Here is a 25,436-nt window from a genome sequence, read left to right on the forward strand (position 1 = left end):
ATTTAGTGGCCCATCATACATTCTAGCTGTAGTGTGTTTACTAGCAAAATACAGAGGTTGTCGTTCAATGTTTGGTCCTGTCGTGTTGGTCCTTTGTCAGTTTATCTTTTATTTATTTGTCATTTGTCTTTATAAAAATTCGTCTTTTACTCTTTATTTTTGTTTCGTTGTCTCTGATTGCAGTTCATCATTGCCATGTCCGTTCGCACTCTCAAATCACCCGAGTCAGGATTGACCCATAATCGCATTGGTCTTACTGTTTTTGGTGTCAGACTGACCAGCAATCTATGTCAAAATTAGCCGGAAAATTGGTCAAACTTCGGGTCTGGTAAAATCCCCGTTTCCGGATCAATCATGGTATCTTCCCGACATGTTGGGAAGATCGCGACGGTGCCAGCTGCTGGACCAAATGGCTGAAATTTGTGCCTTCATTTCCAACAACAAAAAAGGGTCCCCGAAATTTTGAAAGGTCGAAATAGTACCAACACACTTTAAAAATGTGGTGCCAATCAAAAAGTAAGCGTGAAAATGGACCGGATGACTTCAATTGGGACTTTTAGTTTTAAAAATGCTCGACTCCACCGCCCCCCCCCCCCCCCCTGCTCTGAGGGTTTTCAAACTTCCACTGAAAAGATAAAACTCATAGTAGACATGACTGTTTGTATTATAAAAAGTAAAACTTATTATACTACATAAAAATGTACACAAATCGGAGACTTCAGAGTGTCGTTCAATCAGGGTTCATTTCGTAGCACTGGAACGACTTGAAGCAAGTCTAAAGTAATAAATCCCGACATTGCGTGCGAAGGGAATTACCCGGTTGTGCAATGCATTGTCTGGCCTTAATGTAAAAAGTAGTTCCCTTATAGGCCCAATCCCTCGAAGGTAAATTAGAATTTAATTCATAAAAACGTTTCTCATCATGCTTACGTGTAAATAACGTTATTTCAGTCGTTTATTCGTTAAGCCAATCAAGCATTGTTATTGAGATCTGCTTTTTCAGAGAAGTATGATCTGCGCGGAAGCTTATTGTGGTAAACAGTCCGGAGCTAGAATGGTATAATTACCCAAATACATCTAGACATTGACATCACATGTACAAGTTCAGATGGACCTGAAAAGACGTCTAGAACAGTTCAAGTTGACCATGGTTTGACAACATTAAGGTAAGGCTTGAGAACTTCATCATTGTCTTCCACCCTATATTTAAAGGAACCCGTTGCTTTGGATCGGACGAGTCGGTGTTTGAAAAGGCGTTTGAAACCGTTTATTTTGAAATACATAATGGTTAGAAAGATATTTTAAAAGTAGAATATAATGATCCACACATCACTCGAAATTGCACGTTTTTTTAATTCGGGAATTAACTCGCGGTCGGCCATTTTATTGAGTCAACATTTTGACTCACAAAATGGCCGACCATGTTTCTTCGTGAAGTATAAGGAAAACCATGCAATTTCGAGGCATGTGTGTGTGTGGATCATTATACTCTACTTTTAAATTATCTATCTAGTAACCATGTGCATTTCATTACACGGTTTCAAACGCTTTTCAAAGACCAACTTGACCGATCCAATGCAGTGTGGTCCTTTTATCTTGATGTGTTTTGACGTGTCAAAACATTAGTTTGGGTTTAGTTGTTGGAACGTAAGAATGTAGGAACGATGGTGTCGGGACATAAGGGGTGTCGAAACATTAGGGGTTTCTGAACTTAGGGTTGTTGGAACATAATATAAGGGTGTAATACAATGTGAGAGGCGATTGATGTACTATGTTGCATTTAATAACAATTAGTCACGAAAATGAAATAACGAAAGAAAAAAACCTAGTTGCATCATGTGTGTGTATGCTTCCTGATGCCCGAGAAAGGATTCAGGCCTATGTCTTTCTCAGACTCAAATATTATTTAAGTGAGAAATAAAACCTCACTCAAAAACTACGTTACTTCAGAGAGAGTTGTTTCTCACAATGTCACCAACAGCTCTCTGTTGCGATTACCAACTCAATTTCGACGGTAATTACCAAACGTGTCCAGTGCCTGTAGTTTTAGTCTTCACTGGTCTTATATACCAACATATAGGAGCATTTCTAGGCCATCAAAAAAGCTAAAGGGGTTTTTGCTGCCCCCTCCCCCTCCCCCTTCACGACAATGGCTTAGCCCCTAGACACCACCAGGGGCCCTTAGGTGGGCTCCTTCATGGACACTACACTGTAAGTGCTAAGACCTGGGGGCTACGGGGCTACCTTGCCTATCCGTCCCCTTCCTTGGAACCGCCCCTGTTTATAGGGGGCTGATAGAGGTAGAGGACGGGGTTATCTGATCAGTACACTGACATTGACCTTGACAGAGTCAACCAGATAGGCCTACATACAAAACAAACACTGTTTACTAGTCTGCTTCACAATAAATATAGAACAAAATCAAACAATAGAAATAATGCAGACCGTGATTTTGTCAATGTGCACAGCAAACGTTAATATTGCGTGCTGAGGGATATTGCGTGCGGTAGAAAAATTTGTTCTCTATGGAATTGCGTGGTCCCCTTGATGGATATGTATTGCGTGCTTTAGAATATTGCGTGCTGAGGGATAGTCCGTGCTGTAGAAGATCCTGTGCTGTAGAATATTGCGTGGGTTTCTATTAAATCTCACCAATTTGCCGCTCAAGCCACCGTGGCAATGCTAAACATGAGACCATGTCAAATCTTGTCACATTTGGTTTTGCGTTTGGTTTGTAATTTTCCATTTACACCTAGAATTCAGAAATAAAATCAGCAAACTGATTTGTTCCCGTGACCAAGCACTTTTGCACCAGTACGACTATACTCATGGAGGGATGTACTGATTGGTAAATAGATAGATAGATAGATAATGGGCAAAATACACGTCTGGTAATCACTCATTTAAGAAATCAATGGCAAAAAAAAACTACGTTTAGAAGTAAAGTTGGTAGATTTCCTTTCGATAGAATTTGAGAGTCATTTCACTTTGAAGTTTGTGGTTGGTTGTGGAAAAATGTATCAAGTGGTATGCCACACAATGTGAATCTGAGAAGGTTACCGCAGTAGCTTTTCTAAGATTGTGTATTCTCATTTACAGATTTTTCCCGAGACCCACATTATCGCTCCAGATTTCTTGCGATGTCTCCAAAACGCTTCCCCCCCCCCCATCACCTTTTGAAATGCAATGTTCATATGTTAGTTTTATAGTATAGGCCTATTATGTCTTTATAATGTATGAGATTAAAACGTGCCATCGGTTTTGAAAACCAAATGGAAGTTACCTTTCGTATGCAATTCATTACGATTTTACAAACGTGTGGCGCGGCTCTCTGAGCGATGATTGATGTTCAATCTAAATGTCTGTGTGTTTTTATATGGTTTTGGGGTGTTCTTGTTAATGCTTTTCTGTCACAAATTTGTTGCCTGTGTGTTTATACATTTGATGTTTCATTCTTTTTTTGTTTATTATTTTCAATGACTATTTTCGTAAAATTTTGGCTTTAAAGGCAGTGGACACTATTGGTAACTACTCAAAATAATTATTGTCGTAAAATATTTCTTGATTACGGGTAATGGGGAGAGGTTGATTGTATAAACCAGGGTGTTTTTTTTTTTTGCATTAATATCTTGCAACTTCGACGACTGATTGAGCTCAAATTTTCACAGGTTTGTTATTTTCTGCATAATATTATGTTGAGATACACCAACTGTAACCCTTTTTTATAAAATGCATTTGGTTGGAAAGATGTTTTAAAAGTAGAATACAATGAACCACGCAAGTTTGCTTCGAAGTTGTGTGGTTTTCCTTTTGTTGCACGAACTAACACGGTCGGCCATTTATGTGAGTCAAAAATTTGACTCCCATAAAAGGACGACCGTGTTAGTCGACGAGGTAAAAGGAAAACCGTGCAATTTCGAGGCATGTTTGTGTGGATCATTGTATTCTACTTTCAAACATCTTTCTAACCATATGCATTTTTATAAACAACGGTTACAATTAACGCTTTCCAAAGGCCAACTCGACCGATCCAAGGCAACGTGTTCTTTAAAGGCAGTGGACACTGTTGGTAATTACTCAAAATAATTATTCATATAAAACTTTTCTTGGTGACGAGTAATGGCGAATGTTTGTATAAAACATTGTACAAAACGGCTCTCTCTGAAGTGACGTGGTTTTCGAGAAAGAAGTAATTTTCCACGAATTTGATTTCGAGACCTCAAGTTTAGAAGTTGAGGTCTCGAAATCAACCATCTAAACGCACACAACTTCGTGTGACAAGGGTGTTTTTTATTTCAGTATTATCTCGCAATGCCGACGACCAATAGAGTTCAAGGTTTGTTATTTCATGCATATGTTGAGATATACCAAGTGAGAAGACTGGTCTTTGACAAATACCAATAGTGTCCACTGTCTTTAAGCCGCTGTATTGCAGTTTTTGGTAATAAACCATGGATATTATTTACAAATGAATAATTATCTGAACTATACTATGATCGATTTTTCTTTTACATCTGTTTTGAATCGGGAATGTATCCATTCGTTTAAAAATAGCCCGTGTTTTGTTTTGGTCTGATGTGTGTGCCGGTCTGGCGGATGGATATAATTGAGTAATTGAGAGGAATTGCGTGCGCGGGGGATTCCCCCTCAGCACGCAATAACTCTGATCAAAGGAAGACAGACAATGGCTTTACATTCAATGAGGCTATATTTTTAAAAGGCCGTTTTTCGTAGTAATTGCAGTTTTTCAAGGTTCAGGGTTCATTTTGTTTTTAATAATGATACCACAGAGGGAGCCAATTCAGAAGCAGAGCTTGTATGCATGTCCCTAAAGACATGCATCTGCATTGAGACACATCTATAACTACATTTCGGGTTTATTAAAGGAACACATTGCCTTGGATCGGTCGAGTTGGTCTTTGAAAAGCGTTTGTAACCGTTTTTTATAAAATGCATGTGGGTAGAAAGATGTTGTAAAAGTAGAGTACAATAATCCACACAAACATGCTTCGAAATTGTGTTGTTTTCCTTTTACCTCGTCGACTAACACGTCGGCCATTTAAGGGGGTCAAAATTTTGATTCCTATAAATGGCCGACCGTGTTAGTTCGCACAGTAGAAGGAAACCCACGCAATGTGGAGGCAAACTTGTGTTGATCATTGTATTCTACTTTTAAAACATCCTTCCAACCATATGCATTTTATAAAAAACGGTTACAAACGCTTTTGTTTTGCCCAACTCGTCCGATCCAAGGCAACGTGTTCCTTTAAGAGCTTCTGCATTGAAACACATCTATAACTACACTTTGGTTATAATGACAGGAAATGGCGTTCGACAGATCAGCAACACTTCATAAAGACTAACCGAGTATGGCTGACTCAAGTGATGGTAAGTACCGTGCCCGACCGCGTGTTTTTTCCCCAAACGACATTGCAATATCGCTGTGATTGGTTCTTTCCGTCAGATTACGTCATCATTATTTATTTTTTTGAAATTAACCTGCTCGTTCACCAAATCATTGCAATGTCGTTTGGGGAAATATATTCGCTGCCCGGCCTGCTTATTAAATCGTGCAATATAAGGACACGTTCACATAATTCCAGGTCATGAACTCCAGTATAGGTCTGGAAGCCTACATTTTCAAAACCCTATATTCCACTACACATTTAACGCCCGTTAACAACTGCGTGTTGTTTGTTATTGCAGATGATGATTTTGGGCAGAAATTGCCGCCTCTTCATATTTACCTGAAGCGAGTTCTTGACAAGTATCCAGAAGGAGGACAGATACTTAAGGTAGGCTACATTCCATGTCCATATTATTTTAATAAATAATATAATGTGTTTGGGTTTTTTGTGACTTTTTTTTTTTTGGGGGGGGGGGGGAGTTAAGGGGAGGGGCGAATAACATGCGCAAATTTTACGGACATAGCGTTTTTAGTCAAAATGGCTACAATACAATTTTTACTTGCAATTTGACTCCAAAGAGCGAGCTTGGCATATAGTCAGAAATACGACTCAGATCCGAACTGACGGACCGTCCATTAAATTAAAAAAACATCCTCATCAGAAGGAGTGGCTGAACCACCCTAACCACAAAAACTCACATGCAATTACCCTGTAGAACGTTCTATTGAACACCACACATAAAACAGCCGTTTGGTTGTGTCGTTAACCGTCTACAAATAGAATTACTTCACAACAAAAATGGTGTCTTTTAACTGAGGAGACGACCAATAATCTCGACGGTAAAGCTTTGGAGTTGATTTATGAATTAGAGAGGTTCGTATGATTTAATTTTAATAATGAAATTCTGATAAAGTTTTTGTTTGGTCATTCTGGTCAGAAACTAATAAATTTGTAACTATGACAATTAGTTTAGATGTATGGAGGCACCTTTATAGAAAATACAACAAGAAAATAAACCAAGTAATTAAATGCGACTGTAATCTGTGTGAAGAAAAACTCTGGCAGATAAAGGTGGGTGCACCTACTTCATGGAACCTGCTGTTGAGTTACTGTTTCAAACAATCATGGCAATAAAACAGGTTTACAAAATGCATGCATAATTTGCCTGATGTTGTTAATGAATTTTGTTGCAAATGATTGAACAACCCGAAACAGTATTCAGAGACTCACTATAGTTCCCATTTTGAACCAAAGGTTTGCTTCAAAATACAAATAACTAGTTTCCTGGTAGACGAAGTTTCATCACGCTTGAGCTAAACAGTGGTGTAGTATTGTTAACTAGGTGAAACCAGCTTTTTTTTAAAGAGAGGCGAAAACAAAAATTGAAATGGGGAGGGGGTGCGGGGAACAAAATGGTTTCATTATGAAACATTCATTCATTTGTGTGTGTTTTTATTTCATTAAGGGTAAAATGTGAAGGATTCCTGCCCCATGGTTGAGCTATTTTTTTTAAAGCCAGTTGAATGAGCCTCTTTCTCATCGGATCATGCAGTCACAACACATGAATGAGGGTTGAACATACAAATTGTTTATATCAACAAGCTCAAAGGTGCTATTCAAGTACTTCCTGTTTGCTTTATTGTTGGCTTTACTGGTTTACCTCAATCTGTGATGAAACTTTTTTTTCATTGCAGGAGCTTGTGCAGAATGCTGATGATGCTGAGGCAACCAAGGTGATCTTCTTGTTTGATAAGTCACAACACTCCAAGGATCAACTCTGGACAAGTGAGCTTGGTCAGTTCCAAGGTCCAGCCCTGTATGCTTACAACGATGCTGTCTTTAAACCGCCAGACTGGTATAACATCCAACATCCTGAACAGAGTGGAAAGGTCGATGAACTCACAAAGGTTGGGAGGTTTGGTCTGGGTTTCATCTCTGTCTATCACTTGACAGGTCAGTTAGTATTGACTTTATATTCTTACTACTGTTTGACTCTTTCACTGGATACTATTCTAAATTTGCATCGGGATAAAGAATTTTCATTCAATCTATAGATTACTATATTTTGTTATTGGGGAAAACTGTTTTTCTTTTTCTTTTTTAAGGGTGGAAACAAATAGGAATCTGTTTCCACCTTTTAACACTGCTAATATAGAGTGGTTCGAGGTGTGTTCTTTCCATGCCGTTTGCTAAAAGAGAAAAACAGCATTCTGTTCCAATGGTCATAAATTTTTGTCCAATTACGTTAAAAATGTGGAGACTTGTTTGTTGATGCACATTGAACAAACCCAATATTACTGCCAAAACAAATGAAAACATTACCACCAGAAGTTGCAAATGAGTCCCCGCAGGCACTGTGACATAGTTGAGCCATCGACGAGTCGGTGATCTTGGTGTACAGTTTACAAAAAGGCCCCTACTTGTGACTCAATTCCCCCCCCCAAAAAAAAAAAAAAAAAAAAAAAAACTTAATAGCTTATAATTGGCATCCATAATGATTTTACATAATGCATTTTAGATTGTCAAAATTTGGCACGCCTACTCAAGACTTATTTTTGTAAATTATATCAAACAATGGATTTGATTAAGGGAATCAATGTGTGGTAAAGAGGTTTTCAACTAGTGGTTTAATCCCAACGAGGCCTGGTTCTTGATAATTTACCGAGACGAAGTCGAGGTAAATTTATAAAGAACCAGGCCTTGGCGGGTTTAAACCATCAGTTGAAAACCGATTCAACACATTTTGATTCCCATTCATAAATACCTTTTCGGTCAAAAACATCATCACTTGTTGGTCAAAAAGTAAAATAAATGCAAAAATTATAATTGTTCAATGATTTTTTTCAACACAACACCCCTCCAGCTATGAAATTGTAGGGTCCTCCGCTGCCCTCGTGTAAACAACTCCTTATAAGGGAATGCTGGGGGCGTCGCGCGTCCCGCAATGTGGCACAACTGTTTCAGCCGTTGCTCTCGACCAATAGGAATGAAGAAACTGTCTTATGAGAACAGGTGCAAGGTCGCGTGTCACGTCCATGAATTAACACTATTTACCGGTCATTAACAAAAGGTTTATGCACACCCACGTGACGCGCTCTCCACCAATAGGAGTAGAGAAACTGTCTGGGGTATTTATGAATAATAGTTTAACAAACGTCCAATTGGTTTGAAACTATACGCTCCATCCGTGAAATCAAAAACAACAATCTTGTTATATGTTTTACAAATTTGCAACGGGATAAAGAATAATCATTTTGGTTTTGCCCAAAAAGGCCTACACCGATGTGTGTTAGCACTGTATACTCTGTACTTTCCCTTGCTCTGTGAACAAAAATCACAGGTGTATTATAATTGGGTTATAGTTAGCTTCAAACACAATTTACTGAAGACACCACCAAATGTAACTATGCCAGTTTGTTGACTCATTTTGGACATTCAATAAAAGGGCTATGGCATCAAGCTGTACAGCTCGATTGGCCGAAGTCTCACTGACTGCTACTCTCAATTTAAAACAAAAATTGTTTTTCTGTTATAGTTTGATCATGCTGCTTATTTCTTATAGTTTTTTCTTATACTGTTTTTCAGACCTTCCATGCATCCTGAGTGGGAAGACGATTGGTTTCTTGGATCCAAGAGAAAAACACTTCAACTACAATCCTCACACCAACACCAAGTACAAGGGGAGACGAGGTAAGAAATGGAAACTTAATGCAGAGCTACTGTCGAAATTTCGAGGACAGTTTTCCCCCTTTCTTGTTGACTTATTCCGTTGTGCTGAATCCAGTTTTGTGAATGGTCATTTTGAAGGAACTATTTTCCGGTTTCCACTTCGTACAGAGGCTTCAGAAATCAGTAAAAATGTGTACACAGGTGACCATCGAGTGCTTGACCTCTTCAGGTCTTTTGAAACAGATTCTGAGCTGTCTCTACTGTTCCTAAAGCATGTCCACTCTATTGAAGTTTATGAAAGGGGTCATATTCATGAGCAGCCACGACAAATCTTCAAAGTACATGTTACTCCTGGCGATCGTCCACACTTGACAATTCAAAGACGAGACTTTTTGACACGAGTTCCAGAGATGCGAGACTTTCATACGGTGACATGTATGAATATAGAGAAGCAGACCGGTGCCGGCTCTTGCATCAGCAGGTTCATTACAGTGAATGCCATAAAGACAGAAAGTACCTCCCCTCAACTTCAACAACTCATCAGTGACGCTGATCTGAAGTTAGTACCCTGGATGGGTGTAGCCATTCAGGTCGGCATGTGTCAGGATTCAGTAGGTGTCAGTAGGAGTGATGGTCGAGTGTTCTGTTTCCTGCCACTGCCTGGTAGTGAGCAAACTGGTTTACCTGTTCACGTTCATGGTTATTTTGGCCTTGGTGACAACCGTCGAGGCATCAAATGGCCAGATCGAGAGTCTCGACATGACAAGAATGCCATATGGAACAAGCTTTTGGCAACTGAAGTATCTCCTGATGTCTACAGAAAAGTGGTTCTTGCTTCAATAGAGAAAAGCAAAGAGGCAACTGATCCAGTCAAACCCGATGATGTCTATAGAGCCTGGCCATGCCAGGAGAGTATTAAAAAGGAGTGGTCAGAGGGTGTCAAAACATTCCTGCAGATGCTTAGGAATGATGCAATCTTCTACACTGATCACAATGGTGGCTGTTGGATGAAGGCAAACGAGGTATACGTGGACACCCCAAAGAACCCTCTGCTTACTAAGATACTAAAGCATAAGGGACATCCAGTCGCACATCTTCCCAGCCATGTTACTGCATCTCTTCGTTGGGCAGGTGTCCAGTACCAAGAGATAACACCCTCGGTTATTCGTTCATGTATCCAGAATGATCCTCTCCAATACCTATCACGAGCTGAGAAGCTTCAACTTGTAGACTATGTTACGAGTGACACACAATCTGATCTGACCAATCTCTATCTACTGCCATTACAGGATGGTACATTTACTTTGTTCTCGCAAAGATCACCCACAGTGTACATTGCCAGCAGTAAGAATCCGAGAGATCTCATTCCAAATGCAGAGGCAAGGTTTGCTGCAATTGACATGCCAGCAGTATTGAAATCTCACCAAGTATTATTCTACACTCAGCTGAAGAACCTTGAGGTCGATGATATACTACCACTACTCCTCCAAATACTTCCAAGTACCTGGACTAGAGGGACAGATGTAAAGGTCAAGTGGACTCCAGGATGCAACAAGCATCCCTCCATTCAATGGTTGACTGAGATGTGGAACTGGCTGACAAAGAATCAAACCCCTCTTGAGAAATTCAGAAGTATTCCACTCATTCCAATGATGAATAACGGGTTCCTCGCAAAGATGCAGGAAAATCGCATCATATTTCGCAAGCAAATGTCAAGGTATTCAAATGCTTGTTTGACTGAGGGCATTTGTCTGTTTCTTGAAAGCGTTGGGGCAATTGTTTTACGTGATGATCTTCCGTCTTACATAACCAGCCACAGGAAATTGGACAGGTTCATCCAAGCTCCGGATCCTGAGGGAGTGCTGAACATATTGATTGCACACAGACAAAAAGTCAACATGGAGAGATGTGTAACAAAGATGAAAGCTAGAAGTAAAAATGAGCTGAGAGGTTTATTTTGCCAACTGCGAAAAGTTAGTAATGAACAGAAAGAAGTTCTAAAACTCCTGCCTTTGTTTCTGTCAAATGATCAAAGTTTTCTATCAGCAAAGCAAGGTGTGAGTGCAGTTCCAAGCAGTTTCTTTGGGATCCCAGTCAAACGTCTGAAGAAGTGCCGAATCATCGTGGATAGCTCTGAAGACAATTTAGTATCTTTGATGGGTATTCACAAGGAGGCAGCTTTTGAGTTTCTGCACAACAATATCCTTCCTGCTGTGGCCGAAAGATTCTACACTGTCGACGAATCCATGACAATTATGTCTTGGGTGTTAGCAAACCAAGAATATGATGGTTTAGTTCAGCACTTGAAGTTCATACCCACTGCAGATGACAAGCTGGCAAGTCCCTCTGAGCTATTTGAACCAAGTGATCATCTTTTATTGCTGCTTGGATCTGCAAATGTGTTTCCAGTCAAGGAATATTCAAAGGGTAAACTTCTCAATCACCTGAAACGGGTCGGTCTGAAGAATGATTCTCATGTCACGTCTAGTGATGTGCTAAATGTGGCAACCGAGGTGTCAAGAGGTGGAGGAAAGAGACAGGCAGACGTTGAGAGAGCTCACGTGCTCCTTATCTACATCAATCGCTTCCCACATCTGTTAACTCAGAATGTTTCCAGTAACAGGATAACTAAGCCATTGTACAAGTTCCTTGAAGATTTGAATTGGGTTCCATGCGAGGGTTCATCTCCATCTCAGTACCCTGTCTCAGCTGGCTGGTATGGTAAGAACAACACACTGTACTCCCCACGTCAAGTTGGGTTAATTGAGTCAGCCATGTTGCAAGGTTCTGTGGTTCCTCTCATCAGGATGCAAGGTATTCGACAAGAGCTACTGAATGTCTTCAACTGGAGTGCACAGCTTGATCCAAGAAACTATCAGAAGGTTGAAAATGTTGTGCACCAATTGAAGAATGTTGTGAGCAACTTTGTATATCCAGCCGGGATACCTACCGTCTCCAATGCAGTACATGAGATATACGGGTTCCTTAGCAGAGCCTCAGACCAGCATCTGAATCACCTGTTCCCAACCATTATCACTTCAGAACCATGGGTATGGCATGGCGCAGGGTTTACAACCCCTGACAAAATGGCAATAACTGTTGGGACACTTCGTATTGATCTGAAGCCATACCTCTTCACTGTACCAGACAGTATCAAACCACATGATAATCTCCTTACTCGATTGGGAGTTCGACAAACCTTCCAGGAAAGTGCACTCAGTGTTGTTCTGTCACATATTCAGATGAAACACGAAGGGGAGCATGTCTGTAATGAAACAAGCATTAACAGTGATGTAGAACTGGTGCACAGTATCTTGCGATACATCACGAACTTAGCCGATTTTGATTCCAAGACTTCAGACCTGCTAGTTCCTTGCAGGAATTTAGGAACAAGTGGCAGTTGTCTCTATATGCTGGAAGCATCCAAGTGTCTATACGTAGATGAGGAGCGACTAATGAAACAAATTTTTGATGAAAATGTCCTGGCAGAATATGACAGACGTGTTATCCATAAATCGATATCCAATGACTTGGCTCAAAGTTTGGGCGTTCAGCCATTAAGTCACATCTTAGCTCCATCCGAGGCTATAAATTATGGATATGATTTGGCAGGTCCTCACGAGACTCCAGTAAATGCTATCAAGCGAAATCTTGATATGTACAAGAAAGGAGTGGACATCTTCAAAGAGTTGATCCAGAATGCTGATGATGCAGGAGCCACTGAAGTCAAGTTCCTCATTGATTGGCGCAGAAACGAAGCAACTGCAAGTGATCTTCTGAGCAGTGGAATGAAAGCATGTCATGGGCCATCAATCTGGGCTTATAATAACGCACGATTCTCAAAGAAGGACATAACAAATATCTGCAGTATAGCAGCACAGAGCAAGAAACACAAGCTTGATAAAGTTGGGAGGTTTGGATTGGGCTTCACTTCAGTTTATCATCTCACAGATGTCCCTAGTATAGTCAGCGGACCCTATGTGTTGATTTGTGATCCTAGAACCACACATCTTGGAACTCGTATACAGCCTGGGCAGCCTGGTATTAAACTAGATTTGACTAATTCACGTCACCACCTTACACTCAAATCATACCCAAACCAGTTTCAACCTTACAATGGTATCTTTGGCTGCAACCTTGCTACATCTACTGATGATGGATTCGACCACACCTTGATCAGACTACCACTACGTACACCCGAAGAAGCCAATGAACAGCTGAACCAACTGGCTGATGGTGTCTTTGATTCAAAAGAGGCAGTCAAACCACTGATAGAATCTCTGAAGAAGGCTTCCTCCACCCTCTTACTCTTCACTCAAAACGTTGTCAATGTTAGTGTTCATGAGCTTGATTCTAAGAACCCATGTGAAATGAATACAGTGATGTCTGTTAAACTGGAGAGGATTCAACAGATGCCTCGATCAATATCAGGTCAAGAAGAAGACATGAAAACACAACGTAATCTCCTTGCGGCAACAGTAGCATGCAAGGACGACTCCAGTTTACCTGTCCCAGAGACAACAATGATTGTGAAGGTCACTCATGAGACTTATGCATCGAACAAAACCAAGAAGAAATGTTCTCAATTTGTTGTCAGTTCATGCATGGTGCAGGGTGAAATCTTAGACTTAGCAGAAACAAATGATGGTTGCAGAGCAGGAGTTCTCCCTTGTGGTGGTGTCGCAGCTGAACTAGGCGCCGGTGTACAAGGACTTACACCCAAACCTGTTGATGGTAAAGCTTTCAGCTACCTGCCACTTGAAGTCTCAACAGGTCTTCCCTTTCATGTCAATGGCAATTTCCTGCTGCAGCCCAATCGTCGCCAGCTCTGGAGTAAGCCATCATCTTCAGAAGGTGAATTCGAAGCACGTTGGAACATTTGTTTAATAAAGTCAGTCTTATCTCGCGCACTTTTCAATCTTCTCCAAGATCTTCAAACTTTGCAGAGCCAGAATGTCGTTGATGCACGAGATTTTCAGAGTTTGTGGCCAAGACAGTCCCAATGCTCAAGTGATTTTCGCTCATTTGTTGATACATTTTATCACACACTGGGCAGGGATATAGATGCACCTGCTGTGATATTTAATGGGAGTCAGTGGGTAGCAGTGCAAGACTGCTTTTTCACTGAATGGAGCCAATCTGATTCAGAAGATCTGAAATCCAGCGTTATAACACTCTTACGTCAGAAGCTACACGCAAAAAGCTGGGTCGAGTTGAATTCAGATGTGGTTTCTAGTATTGCTAACGTGGGAGCAAACATCCCCTTTGACAGCAACACCTTCAATGTCAGTCGGTTTCTCCAAGAAGTTTTCTTTCAAATGTTGGAGGAAGGAGCTGTTGAATCTAGTCACAGAGACAACATCATTCTGCATCTATTAGATCTTCGTCTAGGTGAAAGAAAGTTGACTGACTATGATGACTCTCTTAAGAACACCGACTGTATTCCATTTTCTCCAGACGAGGACGATCTTGCATCTCCTGATAGGTTAGTCCATCCATTTACACTCATTGGATCTCTGTACAGTGAAAACGACATTCTATGTTTTCCTCATGGAGAAGAATACCGCAGGGAGGTCCGCCTTCTTTCTTTGAAAGAGTTAGGTATGGCTTGCGATGATCTACCCTGGGATGATGTGTGTGAAAGAGCAGAATCAATCTCTATGAACGAGGGGTATGACCAGAAGATTAAAAACATTCTGAGGTTGATTGGTGAGAAGTTGGGGAGACAAGATACACTCACAGCTGAACAGAAGAAACGAATCCAGAATGCAAAGTGTCTTCCTGTGTTATCAAAGCCTAATGATTACCCTTCTGTGTGGTGTAAGAGCGCCTTGAAGTTAATGTCAGCAGCTTCTCTGTATGAGTCCAGACACATCCTCCTAATTGGCTCTGTCCAACCTTTACTAGATGAGGGTAGACTTGGATCTGAAGCCTTGAATCAAAATGTGAAAGCCTTCCTTGGGTTTGTTGAAAATGAAGTCAAAGTCGTGGACGTCATTAAACAGCTCGAAATTCTGATCAAAGAAACGAAGAAATCCACACCACAGACATACTCTATGGCTCAAACAATATATTCATTTCTCCAAGATGCATTTTGCAGAGATGATGATACAGACCAGAACATTGACAGGCTTTGTTCTCTGCCATTTATTCTGTGTGAAGGTGAATTCAGAGCTTGCAAGAAGTTTGCCTTTAAGTACAATGGCAAAAGTAGACCCTATCTGTTTGAAGTTCCTACTGATTTACGTCGGTTTGAGACGCTGTTGAGACGTTGTGTTGTGAAACAACATTTTGAGATCGGAGATTATCTTCAAGTATTACATCTTTTGAAGACGGAATTCGGAGACATGGCTCTGACAGACGTAGCTGTCAGAACGGCAGAGGCGATGACCTCAGAAGTTGTTACAATATGTCGCAGTCACCAGGCAGATGATATGCAGCACTTAGACATAGATGTGAACGAAGAAATGTTTGTTTTAGATGACCAATGCATTTTGCAGAAGCCAAGCGATCTTACTTACCATGATTTGTGGTGGGTAGGGAAATCTGCCAATGAAGTTTACACTCATGATTCCCTATCACAGAAGGCCGCAGAAACTATCGGTATCAAAACAACCAGACAGAAAAAACTTGATGGATGCTCTACCTCCAGTGGATTCGAATCCGAGTTTGGACAAATGGAAAAACTGACAGACCGCCTAAGTAACATCCTGAGATCCTATCCACATGTTTCTGATGTTTTGAAGGAGCTGTTACAAAATGCTGATGACGCTGGAGCTAAGGAAATACACTTTGTGTATGACCCTCGCCAGCACAAGTCTCACAAAGTCATATCCAACGACTGGGCTGGTGTCCAAAACCTTCCTGCGTTGTGTGTGTACAATGATAAATCCTTCACTGAAGCAGACATCAAGGGAATTCAGAAAGTAGGGGTTGGTGGTAAGAGAGAGGATATTTCAACTACTGGACGATTTGGAATTGGCTTCAATGCTGTGTACCATCTTACTGATTGTCCAAGTTTCCTGAGTAACAAGGACACTCTGTGTGTGTTTGATCCTCTTCTGAAGTATACAGAAAGAGCTGATGAAACCTGCCCCGGTAGAAGGTATAACACCAACGAAGACTTCAGACAGAACTTCCCTGATATGTTGTCTGGATATCTCGAAGAGGAATTCAAAGATCTTGAAGGAACGATGTTTCGCTTCCCACTCAGAGCAAAGCCTTCTGAGATATCTGAAGAATGCTTCAGCCCCGTCAAGGTAGAAAGGTTACTGGATGAATTTCAGATTGTCTCAGAAGAAGCTCTGCTATTCCTTAACAACCTCAAGAAGATCACGATCTCACGTGTCAATAGTGAAACCAACAGACTGGAAGTGAAGTATTCCACCATGGCAACATTTTCGGATGTGGACAGGAAGAAACGCGCAAAACTATCTGAACATGTCAAGCTGTTCAAAAACAATCCGCATGAAATCATTCCATCCATGTGTCAAGTCTACAGCCTTGTTATTCAAGATTCTTCGGAGGGAAAGGAAAAGTGGATGGTGTCACAAATGCTTGGATTTGAAGGAGTCGCAGGTATCAAGGGGTCAGAAGATCGTCTTCCCAGAGGAGGAGTAGCAGCTCTCTTAAGTGGTAAAAGAGTTGAGAGTGTCCAACATAGACAGCACAGAGCATACTGTGTTCTTCCTTTACCCATCCACACTGAACTACCTGTGCATGTAAATGGCATGTTTGAGCTGGACTCTTCAAGGAGAAATCTTTCTAAAGGTGATGATTACGTAATGGAGGAACAGGATGTAGAGGACGATGATCGACTCATTCACAAATGGAATCGTCAGCTGATTAAAGGTGTCATTGCTCCGGCTTATGCTAAACTTTTGGTGGAAGCAGGCAAGAAAATTCCTCTTAAGGATAAGGGGAGATCAACAGTCCAAAACCTTATTTCGTTTTATGACGATTTTTTTCCAAAGAATTTGAAGAACTTACACAGCGAATGGCATTTAGTTGCCAAGGCCACACTTCAGTACATCAGTCAGAATAACTTGGAAGTGCTACCTGTTGTTTGTCAGAAGGGTAAGGGAACACAAGTAACTTGGCACCATGTTAACACAGCTACAAGCTTAGCATACTTTGACGACTTGAGCATGCAAGACAATCCCCAAGTTGCATCATCTGCTGAAGTAGAAACAAAAAAGACAACCTCAAGGTCCACCATCCTGAGAACGTTGTTACTAAAAGTAGGCTTCAAGTTGTTAGCAAGTTCGGTGGAACTGTGTGAAGCATTCCAATCTATTCATGTCCAAGCAGAGTTTGTGTCTCCCAAAGCAGTTGTGAAGCACCTTTTATGTAACCCTTTAATTGACCCTTCTTCATCAGTTTCTTTGACTGAAACAGCTTTCCAAGACAGTCGCACTTTCACCACGATGTTCAAGTACTGCCTGGAGGGTATTACAAAGCCAATTGATCTGAATGGTCTACCGCTGCGTCTCACGAATGACAACAAGGTCGGTGTGTTTACTACACTAGATGGACTGTACGTAAGCTCACATTGTAATGTGCTTCCCAACTCGAAACAGCTGTTTCTTCACAGGAATCTTGTCCATTTATGTCTCAATTGGCTTTATAAGAACAAATCAGAAGACGAGGCTTATACCAGTGGGATTTTCAAGAAGTTTACCATTTCTGAATTGGCTGTGCACTTGAGAAGCTACCTGCCTGAAGATTGGCAAGGATGTACTGATCACGTAGAATGGACACCCAGTGAAAATGGACATCCTCCTGCATCATGGATTAGAAACATGTGGGAGTTCATCTGCAGTGAAACGGAGGAAAATTCCCAAACTTGTCTACAGCCCATCCAAGATTGGCCTTTATTCCCTACAACATCAGAGAAACTGGTATCACCTGCAATGTCTAAAACCGTTCTGTTTCTACATGGTTTCTGTGATGCACCATTCCGTGAGAAAGTCACCAAAGTACTGAAGAAGTTGGGTGTTCCAGAACTTGACTTAAATCGTCTGCCTATAATGGTATCCCCGTTACTTGAGCTTTTGAAGAACTACTTAGCCATGCCTGCCAAACCAGATAGTGTTGTTGATGTCATCAAGTTTATTTTGGCCACAGATGGTGAGATTGGAAAGCTCTCACTCTCAGAGAGTGATATTTTGCTCCAGTATCTTCAAGAGGGATGTGACTCCTTTTCTGAGGAGAACGTCAAGACCATCAAGATGTTGCCAATTTTCAAACTCCCTCATGGCAATATGACCAGTCTTCAGTCCTTCGAACACTGTCATACAATTGAAGGCTATAATTTACAACAGGCTGAAGCAGAAACGTGGATGAGTCACATGAATTGTGTGTTCCTGCATCCAAGTCGACATTTGATTTTGATTCATTGTAAACTTGGTATCTCTCCCATCACGCACGCTGAGGTTTACTTAAAGTTCATACTTCCAAGTTTCAACCTGCTCACCCTGACGTCCAAGGTTTCACATCTCAAGAATATTGAAGACAAAGTATTGGATTCTTCTTCTGCTGATGAGCAAGACAGCATTACGAGGAGACTTTCTCAGATCTCATTCATTCCTGATAGAGAAGGTGTCTTAAGAACTGTAGACTACTTTTTTGACCGAGGGAATGCAGTTTTTAAAGCCATGATTGACCCAAGCCAATTACTACCTGACTCAATGGGGTTGGTGAAGAACTTCTTGTCTAGGCTTGGGCTTCATACTGAAGTCACTCGGGAGTTGTTTGTCAAGTTTTGCAGGACAATTGAATCAAAATCAAAGGGAGTCACAGTTAGCACCAAACGCGATGAGCTCTGTAAAGCCTCCGAACTTCTTGCAGATGAACTGGGCTCTAATAAGAGACTACGCAACGCACTTTTCCTGCGTGAAATTGCAGAGATCAAGTTTATTCCTTCAGTTCCAATAAAGCAAGAACTAATCGACATTCATCCTGCTGTATCTGATGGCCAAGAGCTGCGTCCATTCATTGCATATCGAGGATCAATGCCTGACAAATATGTAGAACTTGTGTGGTCAGTTGCCAAGCTTCTACCCAAATGGTCTATACCCTCAAACATACACATCGACAGAAAAGTCTTCATGCATGATTGTCTTGGCATTCAAAACAAAGTTGTTATCGAAACAGCAGTGAGTCACATTCAACAAGTTTGCTGTCGAATGGCTGAAAAGAATGCTATCCACAAGGAAGACATGCTGCCACTTAAAGTGAGAGATACATTGAAGAAGGTCATGACAAAGATTTTCAAGTATCTTCAAGATAATATAACAGAGCATGGAGAGGAACTACAGCGTCGTTTACACCACACTGCTATCTGTTTGGTAGATAATGGAAAAGTCCTTATCAGAGCTGATCAAATGGTCTTTGATATGATGGACCAAGAAGAGGAGAGTCTTAGGCCATACTTGTACAAGGCACCGAGGGAGTTATCAGAATTTGATGCTCTTAATAAATTACTTGGAGCAGAAACAAAGTGTACTTTCGACCAGTTGGCTGGAGTTTTGTCGACCATCAAGACAGAATGCAAAGATGAAATCCTTGATCCAAATGAGAACAAGTCAGCTCTGGGTGCTGTGACAGCTCTTTTCACACTACTTGCAAATACCGAAGGGAAATGTAAGATAACAGTCTCTGAGCTGTACCTTCCCAGTTCTAACAATCTTCTGAGGAAAGCCTCAAATCTGTATTATGCAGATCCACATCTGATGGATAAGATGAAGCTAGCGTCAACTGATAAAGAGTTTCTTATTCCACTTAAGCAATGCGGATTTGATGTCAATGATGAGGTGAGTCTAATTGAGCTTCTTCCTGAATCATTACGGCCGAAGAATCTGGGGAATGAGATGCATGAAAATGTATGTGAAGATAACGAAGACTGCCCTGCTGGACAAGATTGTTCATATCTAGAACATATCAAGAGGATGGTGAACTCGGTGGAGATGACACGAGTGTTGTTGAGACTTCTTCAGCATCAACTAGATAAACCACCAGACGCAGATAAAACAAAAAGTGCTAAACTGCTTCAGAAGTTCAGTAACTTCTGCTGCAAGACTGAACTGAAACTTGGCTTGTATGACTCAAATGGGGCATTAATTACAAGTAGACCAAAGTCAGTACCAGCATATTTTAACAAAGACACTATGACAATATACTTGGAGCACGTGTGTCGTACTGCAAAGATTAGATGTCTAACCTTCAGTCTTATTGCACAGTACTGTGGTGCCGTGATGGAAGATTTGCTGGACTCTGAACACCTAGGTTTCCTACAAAATGCTCTTGACTGCGAAAATCCTGATGGGATGAATGAAATCCTATCCACGGCCGACATTCCAGAGTATGACACCGGTGCACCAGGCTCACACACAAACAGGCAATACCGTTTGGGGGCTCTTATTCAAAGAGACAGAAGACTTCTTCTTGATCAAGATCCTTACAACCGGCTCTATAAAGGGGAGATTGTGGGTTACGAGCGTTCATTGGAAGATGTATATCAAGCTGATGTGAACACTGCCTCGGGATCAGCAGGATCTTTTAGTCTGGAGTCAAACCACTCATCAGACGAAGATACAGAGATAATCTTTGCCAAAATTGTTGAACAGATTGGCGAGAGTGATGCGTCTTCCAGATTGTCCAAACAATACAGAATTGACATCGGGCTCAAAGAACACATCATTGTCAAGGTAACGTCACTCTATAAGTTCCTGCGACCTAAGGAAAAACCTGACCTGACTGTTGTTCCCTTCACTGGCGACCCAACAGCTGAAGTTCCATCGATGCCATCTGACGAGCCACTGCCAGATATTTTCGAAAACTACCGAGACAAAATTAGGGAGGAGATAAACGAAGCCTTCGATATACCAGAAAAAGAGAGAAAAAGAGCCATTAGGCGTCTTTACCGTAAGTGGCATCCAGATAAGAACCCTGGCAAGGAAACACTTGCAAACGAAGCATTTAAGTTCCTTAAAGCGGAAATTGACAGACATGAAAATGGATCCAAATACCAAGAGAAATATTCCACATGGGACAATGACGTCAGAAGGGACAGAGAAGACGCTAGAAACTATCAAAAGAAGTACGAAGATGATTTCCAGCGTCATGGAAGAAGAGAGAGAGAAGACTACTCAACTGGCTTCGTTCCACCCTCCTTCAGCAAAGATACCCCTGACCCTCGCAGCGCAAGGTTGTGGTTCCGACAGGCTGAAGAGCACTTCCTCGCTGCGGAGTTGAATGAAAACTTGCCAACCCATGTACAATGGATTGCCTTTCAGATCCATCAAGCAGTAGAAATGGCTCTCAAAGCAGCTCAGTTCAGTCTCGACGGTCGTCCTGATGAGAGCAGTAATGACTTGACATCTCTTGCACGGAAAGTCTGTCAACACCAAGATGTGACATCAAGGGAAGTGTTGACTCTAGTAGGTGAATTGATTCGTCTTGGTTGTGACTTCAGCAAACCCCGAAAACCTCAAACCCGAAGCTCAAGGACAAGTGGACAGGCTTATAAAGATTTCGAGGTGAGTAATGCCCTTAAGCTTTGTCGAGAGTTGCTCGTCCTCGTGAGGGATATCATTGGGATAAAGGTATTTTGAAATTGCTTGTAAATATATGTTTGAATTGATTCCCGATGTTAAACTAAATTTACTCAGATTCGATGTATAAAATATATGTGATAAACATTCGGAATTTAAGTGGTAGATGTTGATATTACTACACTAGTAGTAATCGGCGTCTTACTTCACGAAAGCGAGATGTCTTTTTTTTTGGGGGGGGGGGTTTCATACTGTTGCATTATTTTGTTCTCTGATTTTTATCATTGATATTAGGCAAATTTATGAACAATTTAATCGGCAATCACTCTACCTGTATTTTCGAAAAAACTACAAAAACTACTACTCAAATGCATATTCCTTATAACCCTATAATTCATGACTTTAATAGTACGATTCCATTTAATGATGACTCGCCTTTGTGTTGTTTGTAGGCCTACACCTATCGTCTGACCATGTTGTCCCTTGTCTTTGTCTTTGTTTGTGTTCCTTGGTATCATGTTTGTCTGTCAATAGGTTAGGGCACAAAAGCATTTTGCTTAACCTTACACCTAAATGTTGTCTTTAAATACTACTTGTTTATTTTTTTGAAGTATTGTGTACCTAATCATACCTCATACTATATTGCTTGTTTTAATTTTGACATAAATGTACGCTATTGTATTATTGTTTTGTATGACAGCATTGAAATAAATGTACTGAATATTCAATGATATCGATGTCTTGTTTGACACTCCTACAATGACACAATACAAAACCCTTAATGTAATTATCGCTGTGATGTTGTTTGCCGGGCTAAGGGTAAGCCTGATATCAATTAATAGTATAGATACCAAACCTTTTATAACATAATTTTATTGTATTGCAGTCGACGTGGTACGCCTCTTTGAGTTCGGTTTAAATATTTACTCGCTCTACTACTCGCTTTTATATGGTATTATTATAAGGCTTGGTGTTTCAAAACCTTTCTTGTTATAACTTACTTTATAACCCCATAGCATTTTATATAATACAAATTGATATAACTTCTATAGCTTCACAATTAATATTAATGTAAAGCAATAGTTGAACAGATGTATTACTCATTGTTTGAGTTTGTTTTCACTGCTCACTCTCTGTGTTATTAAAACTTGGGTTTCATAAAAGGCTAATTGTTTCACACACTTTGTAATATAATTGTGTAGCAAGATAGCAGCTAATTATAAGTTAGAGCTGTTTTATTGAGAAAAAGCATATACTTCTCAGAAATAATTGAGTTTAATGTATGACTATTCGTTCACGATGAATTCGTGGACGGAAAAAAGCAAAATTATAAAGCGATTTCATTTCCGGGCAAATAATGTTGTACCTTATTCTGTACACTTTTCTTGAAATTAGTGTGACACTTTTATGGGTGTTGGTTCAATGAGAGTAATATGTTCTCCTGATCTCAAAACACGGTTAATGCAGTCTTTTGTACAATCACGTCAATGTTGTGCCTATAAGAGCAAAACATGTTGTCTTTGTGATATGAAGAATGTAAACGTGGTTCAATATATTTATGCTTTTCATGTGCTTTTTCTATTCATATGTACGAGGTCCTTGTTGTACCTGCTTGTAAATTGCGTGAATGAGTAACGTCACTTAACTTCAAAGGTTTTAGCACATTGTGTGCCACTTGCCGGATATTCAACAAATCTCTGGTGTATTTTAATCAAGCTGTATGTTGTACTGGGATTACTTTCTTTTATTCAGAGTCTTCGGGTAAAGTCACCATTGGAACCATTTTTTAGGGAGCGACACCTTTTTTATGAAACAAAATGTGTCCCAAATGACGTTTTACTGGAGTTTCTTGAATGATGTCATATGCAAATTAATTTTAATGTTTTGAGAAAGGAATAAATACTTGTACCTAATAATAGTACTTTATGCACGAAGGCATGTTTTGATACTGAGAGTTTAATTTGATGCATATATAGATGAAACGTTGTCGTAAACACTTAATGAATATAATGGTTTTAGTCTTAGGCCATAATACACTTTGTTATGACTCGGTACACTTCACAGAGTTTAAAATAAGTTAATTCTGTAAGATATTCATAATACAGGTTCTGATTGAAAACAAAGTATGATTTTCTAGATATGAGCTTACTATAATAGCTGTTGATTGTATATTTTTGTTAAGAGAGCTAGTATTTCTCTTTTTCGTAAACCACTAATGTGAGTTTTGTGTGTAGATGGTTTTGAGGTGAATGTATGTACCTTTCAACGGTAGTCAACCCATGATCCATGAGGGTCTCGACATTATAGTGTCACTAAATGGCTCGTTTTTGTAAGAGTTGTATACCTGACAGAATGAAGTAACAAACCGTATGAATAGGAAAAACTCATTAGTCAGTCTGTATACAGTTTCAGCTATTTGAAGAAGGGTGCCTGACACGAGTCTGGTGTTCCTAGGAGAAGAAAAATGATTATAATATGTGTAAACAATATAATGCTCAGAACAGCAAACGATAATGTACTTTAGATTGTTCTTCTTATTTCTATTTCAAAATGGTTTCTGTGAATAACAGGTGACTAAAAAACATATATTTAATGTGGATTTTGAAATTGGCTATTTGACATAAATTTACTTAATTGAATATCAGGGTTTTTTCAGAAACACACTTCATGTCATTATAAAGCTGTAGATTCAAATCTAACTTTTGATTCAAATCTATCTAAGATACGAACTAAACCCATCGGGAGTTGTAACTGCCAGCACCAAATAGTCTACTCTCAAACCCCTTCCTCATTAGATGAGATTGTCAGGACATTTCCAGGAAACTACCAGAACATTTTGGTTGACATTTTCACACTTGACTTACTAACCCCGGCAAATTCCCGGGGAATTGCCATTTCCCGCGAAATATTTACCACTACTTTGGAGTACATAACCCCGAGGTTAGCACGTCAAGTGTTCATTTTCCAGGAACTTTATCAGGGGTTTAAATTAAAAGTGTGTATAAAAACCGTCTGGTAAAACAACAAAACTATTAATTTTTTATATATTGTGTATTAAGGGTTGTTGTCATGTGTTTATAATAATTACGGTTTATATTGAAGGTGCAGTTTGTATGTTAACATGGCTGCTATGCCTGTTTGTAGCAATTGTACCGTCAAACAGACAAAACTAAATAAAAATGTTATGCTTATAATAGCTCTATAACACTGTTGATTAATATTACTCTATTTGAAGAGCTGTTTAACTGCGCGTGGATCAAAGCAGTATGGAACATGATAAAAGTATAATGGCCTATACTTTAAAAGTCAATTAACTTTGTCTAGTTGGTTGCATATGATTTGGGTGTACTTGACCAAACTCGAGAATTGGTAGACAACGAAATCAAACCAATCCCTGTGTTTAAATTTGTGTTAAAGGAACACGTTGCCTTGGATCGGTCGAGTTGGTCTTTGAAAAGCGTTTGTAACCGTTTTTTATAAAATGCATATGGGTAGAAAGATGTTGTAAAAGTAGAATACAATGATCCACACAAGTTTGCCTCGAAATTGCGTGGTTTTCCTTCTACTGTGCGAACTAACACGGTCGGCCATTTATGGGAGTCAAAATTTTGACCCCCATAAATGGCCGACGTGTTAGTCGACGAGGTAAACGGAAAACCACGCAATTTCGAGGCATGTTTGTGTGGATCATTGTATTCTACTTTTACAACATCTTTCTACCCATATGCATTTTATAAAAAACGGTTACAAACGCTTTTCAAAGACCAACTCGACCGATCCAAGGCAACGTGTTCCTTTAATGACA

The 25,436-nt window shown here is 40.1% G+C and overlaps 1 protein-coding gene across 1 annotated transcript; it reads left to right on the forward strand.

Moving 5' to 3' along the window:
• The first annotated feature begins 1,014 nt into the window (after positions 1–1,014).
• On the forward strand, positions 1,015–25,101 carry LOC139935312 (sacsin-like). The gene is made up of 5 exons (XM_071929837.1): positions 1,015–1,166; positions 5,322–5,388; positions 5,707–5,795; positions 7,103–7,361; positions 8,994–25,101. The coding sequence occupies exons 2-5, from the start codon at positions 5,370–5,372 to the stop codon at positions 21,689–21,691; spliced, it is 13,065 nt and encodes a 4,354-aa protein (XP_071785938.1). The 5' UTR covers positions 1,015–1,166; positions 5,322–5,369; the 3' UTR covers positions 21,692–25,101.
• The last annotated feature ends 335 nt before the right edge of the window (positions 25,102–25,436 follow it).

The sequence above is a fragment of the Asterias amurensis genome, chromosome 3 (genome assembly GCF_032118995.1).
Source record: "Asterias amurensis chromosome 3, ASM3211899v1".
In the NCBI taxonomy this organism is placed as follows: domain Eukaryota; kingdom Metazoa; phylum Echinodermata; class Asteroidea; order Forcipulatida; family Asteriidae; genus Asterias; species Asterias amurensis.

What these genes read in the sequence shown, in the direction of transcription:
- LOC139935312 (XM_071929837.1), top strand. An exon ending in AAGGAGGACAGATACTTAAG is followed by an intron (nt 5,796 to 7,102) that starts GTAGGCTACATT and finishes TTTTCATTGCAG; the next exon opens with GAGCTTGTGCAGAATGCTGA. An exon ending in CTCTGTCTATCACTTGACAG is followed by an intron (nt 7,362 to 8,993) that starts GTCAGTTAGTAT and finishes ACTGTTTTTCAG; the next exon opens with ACCTTCCATGCATCCTGAGT.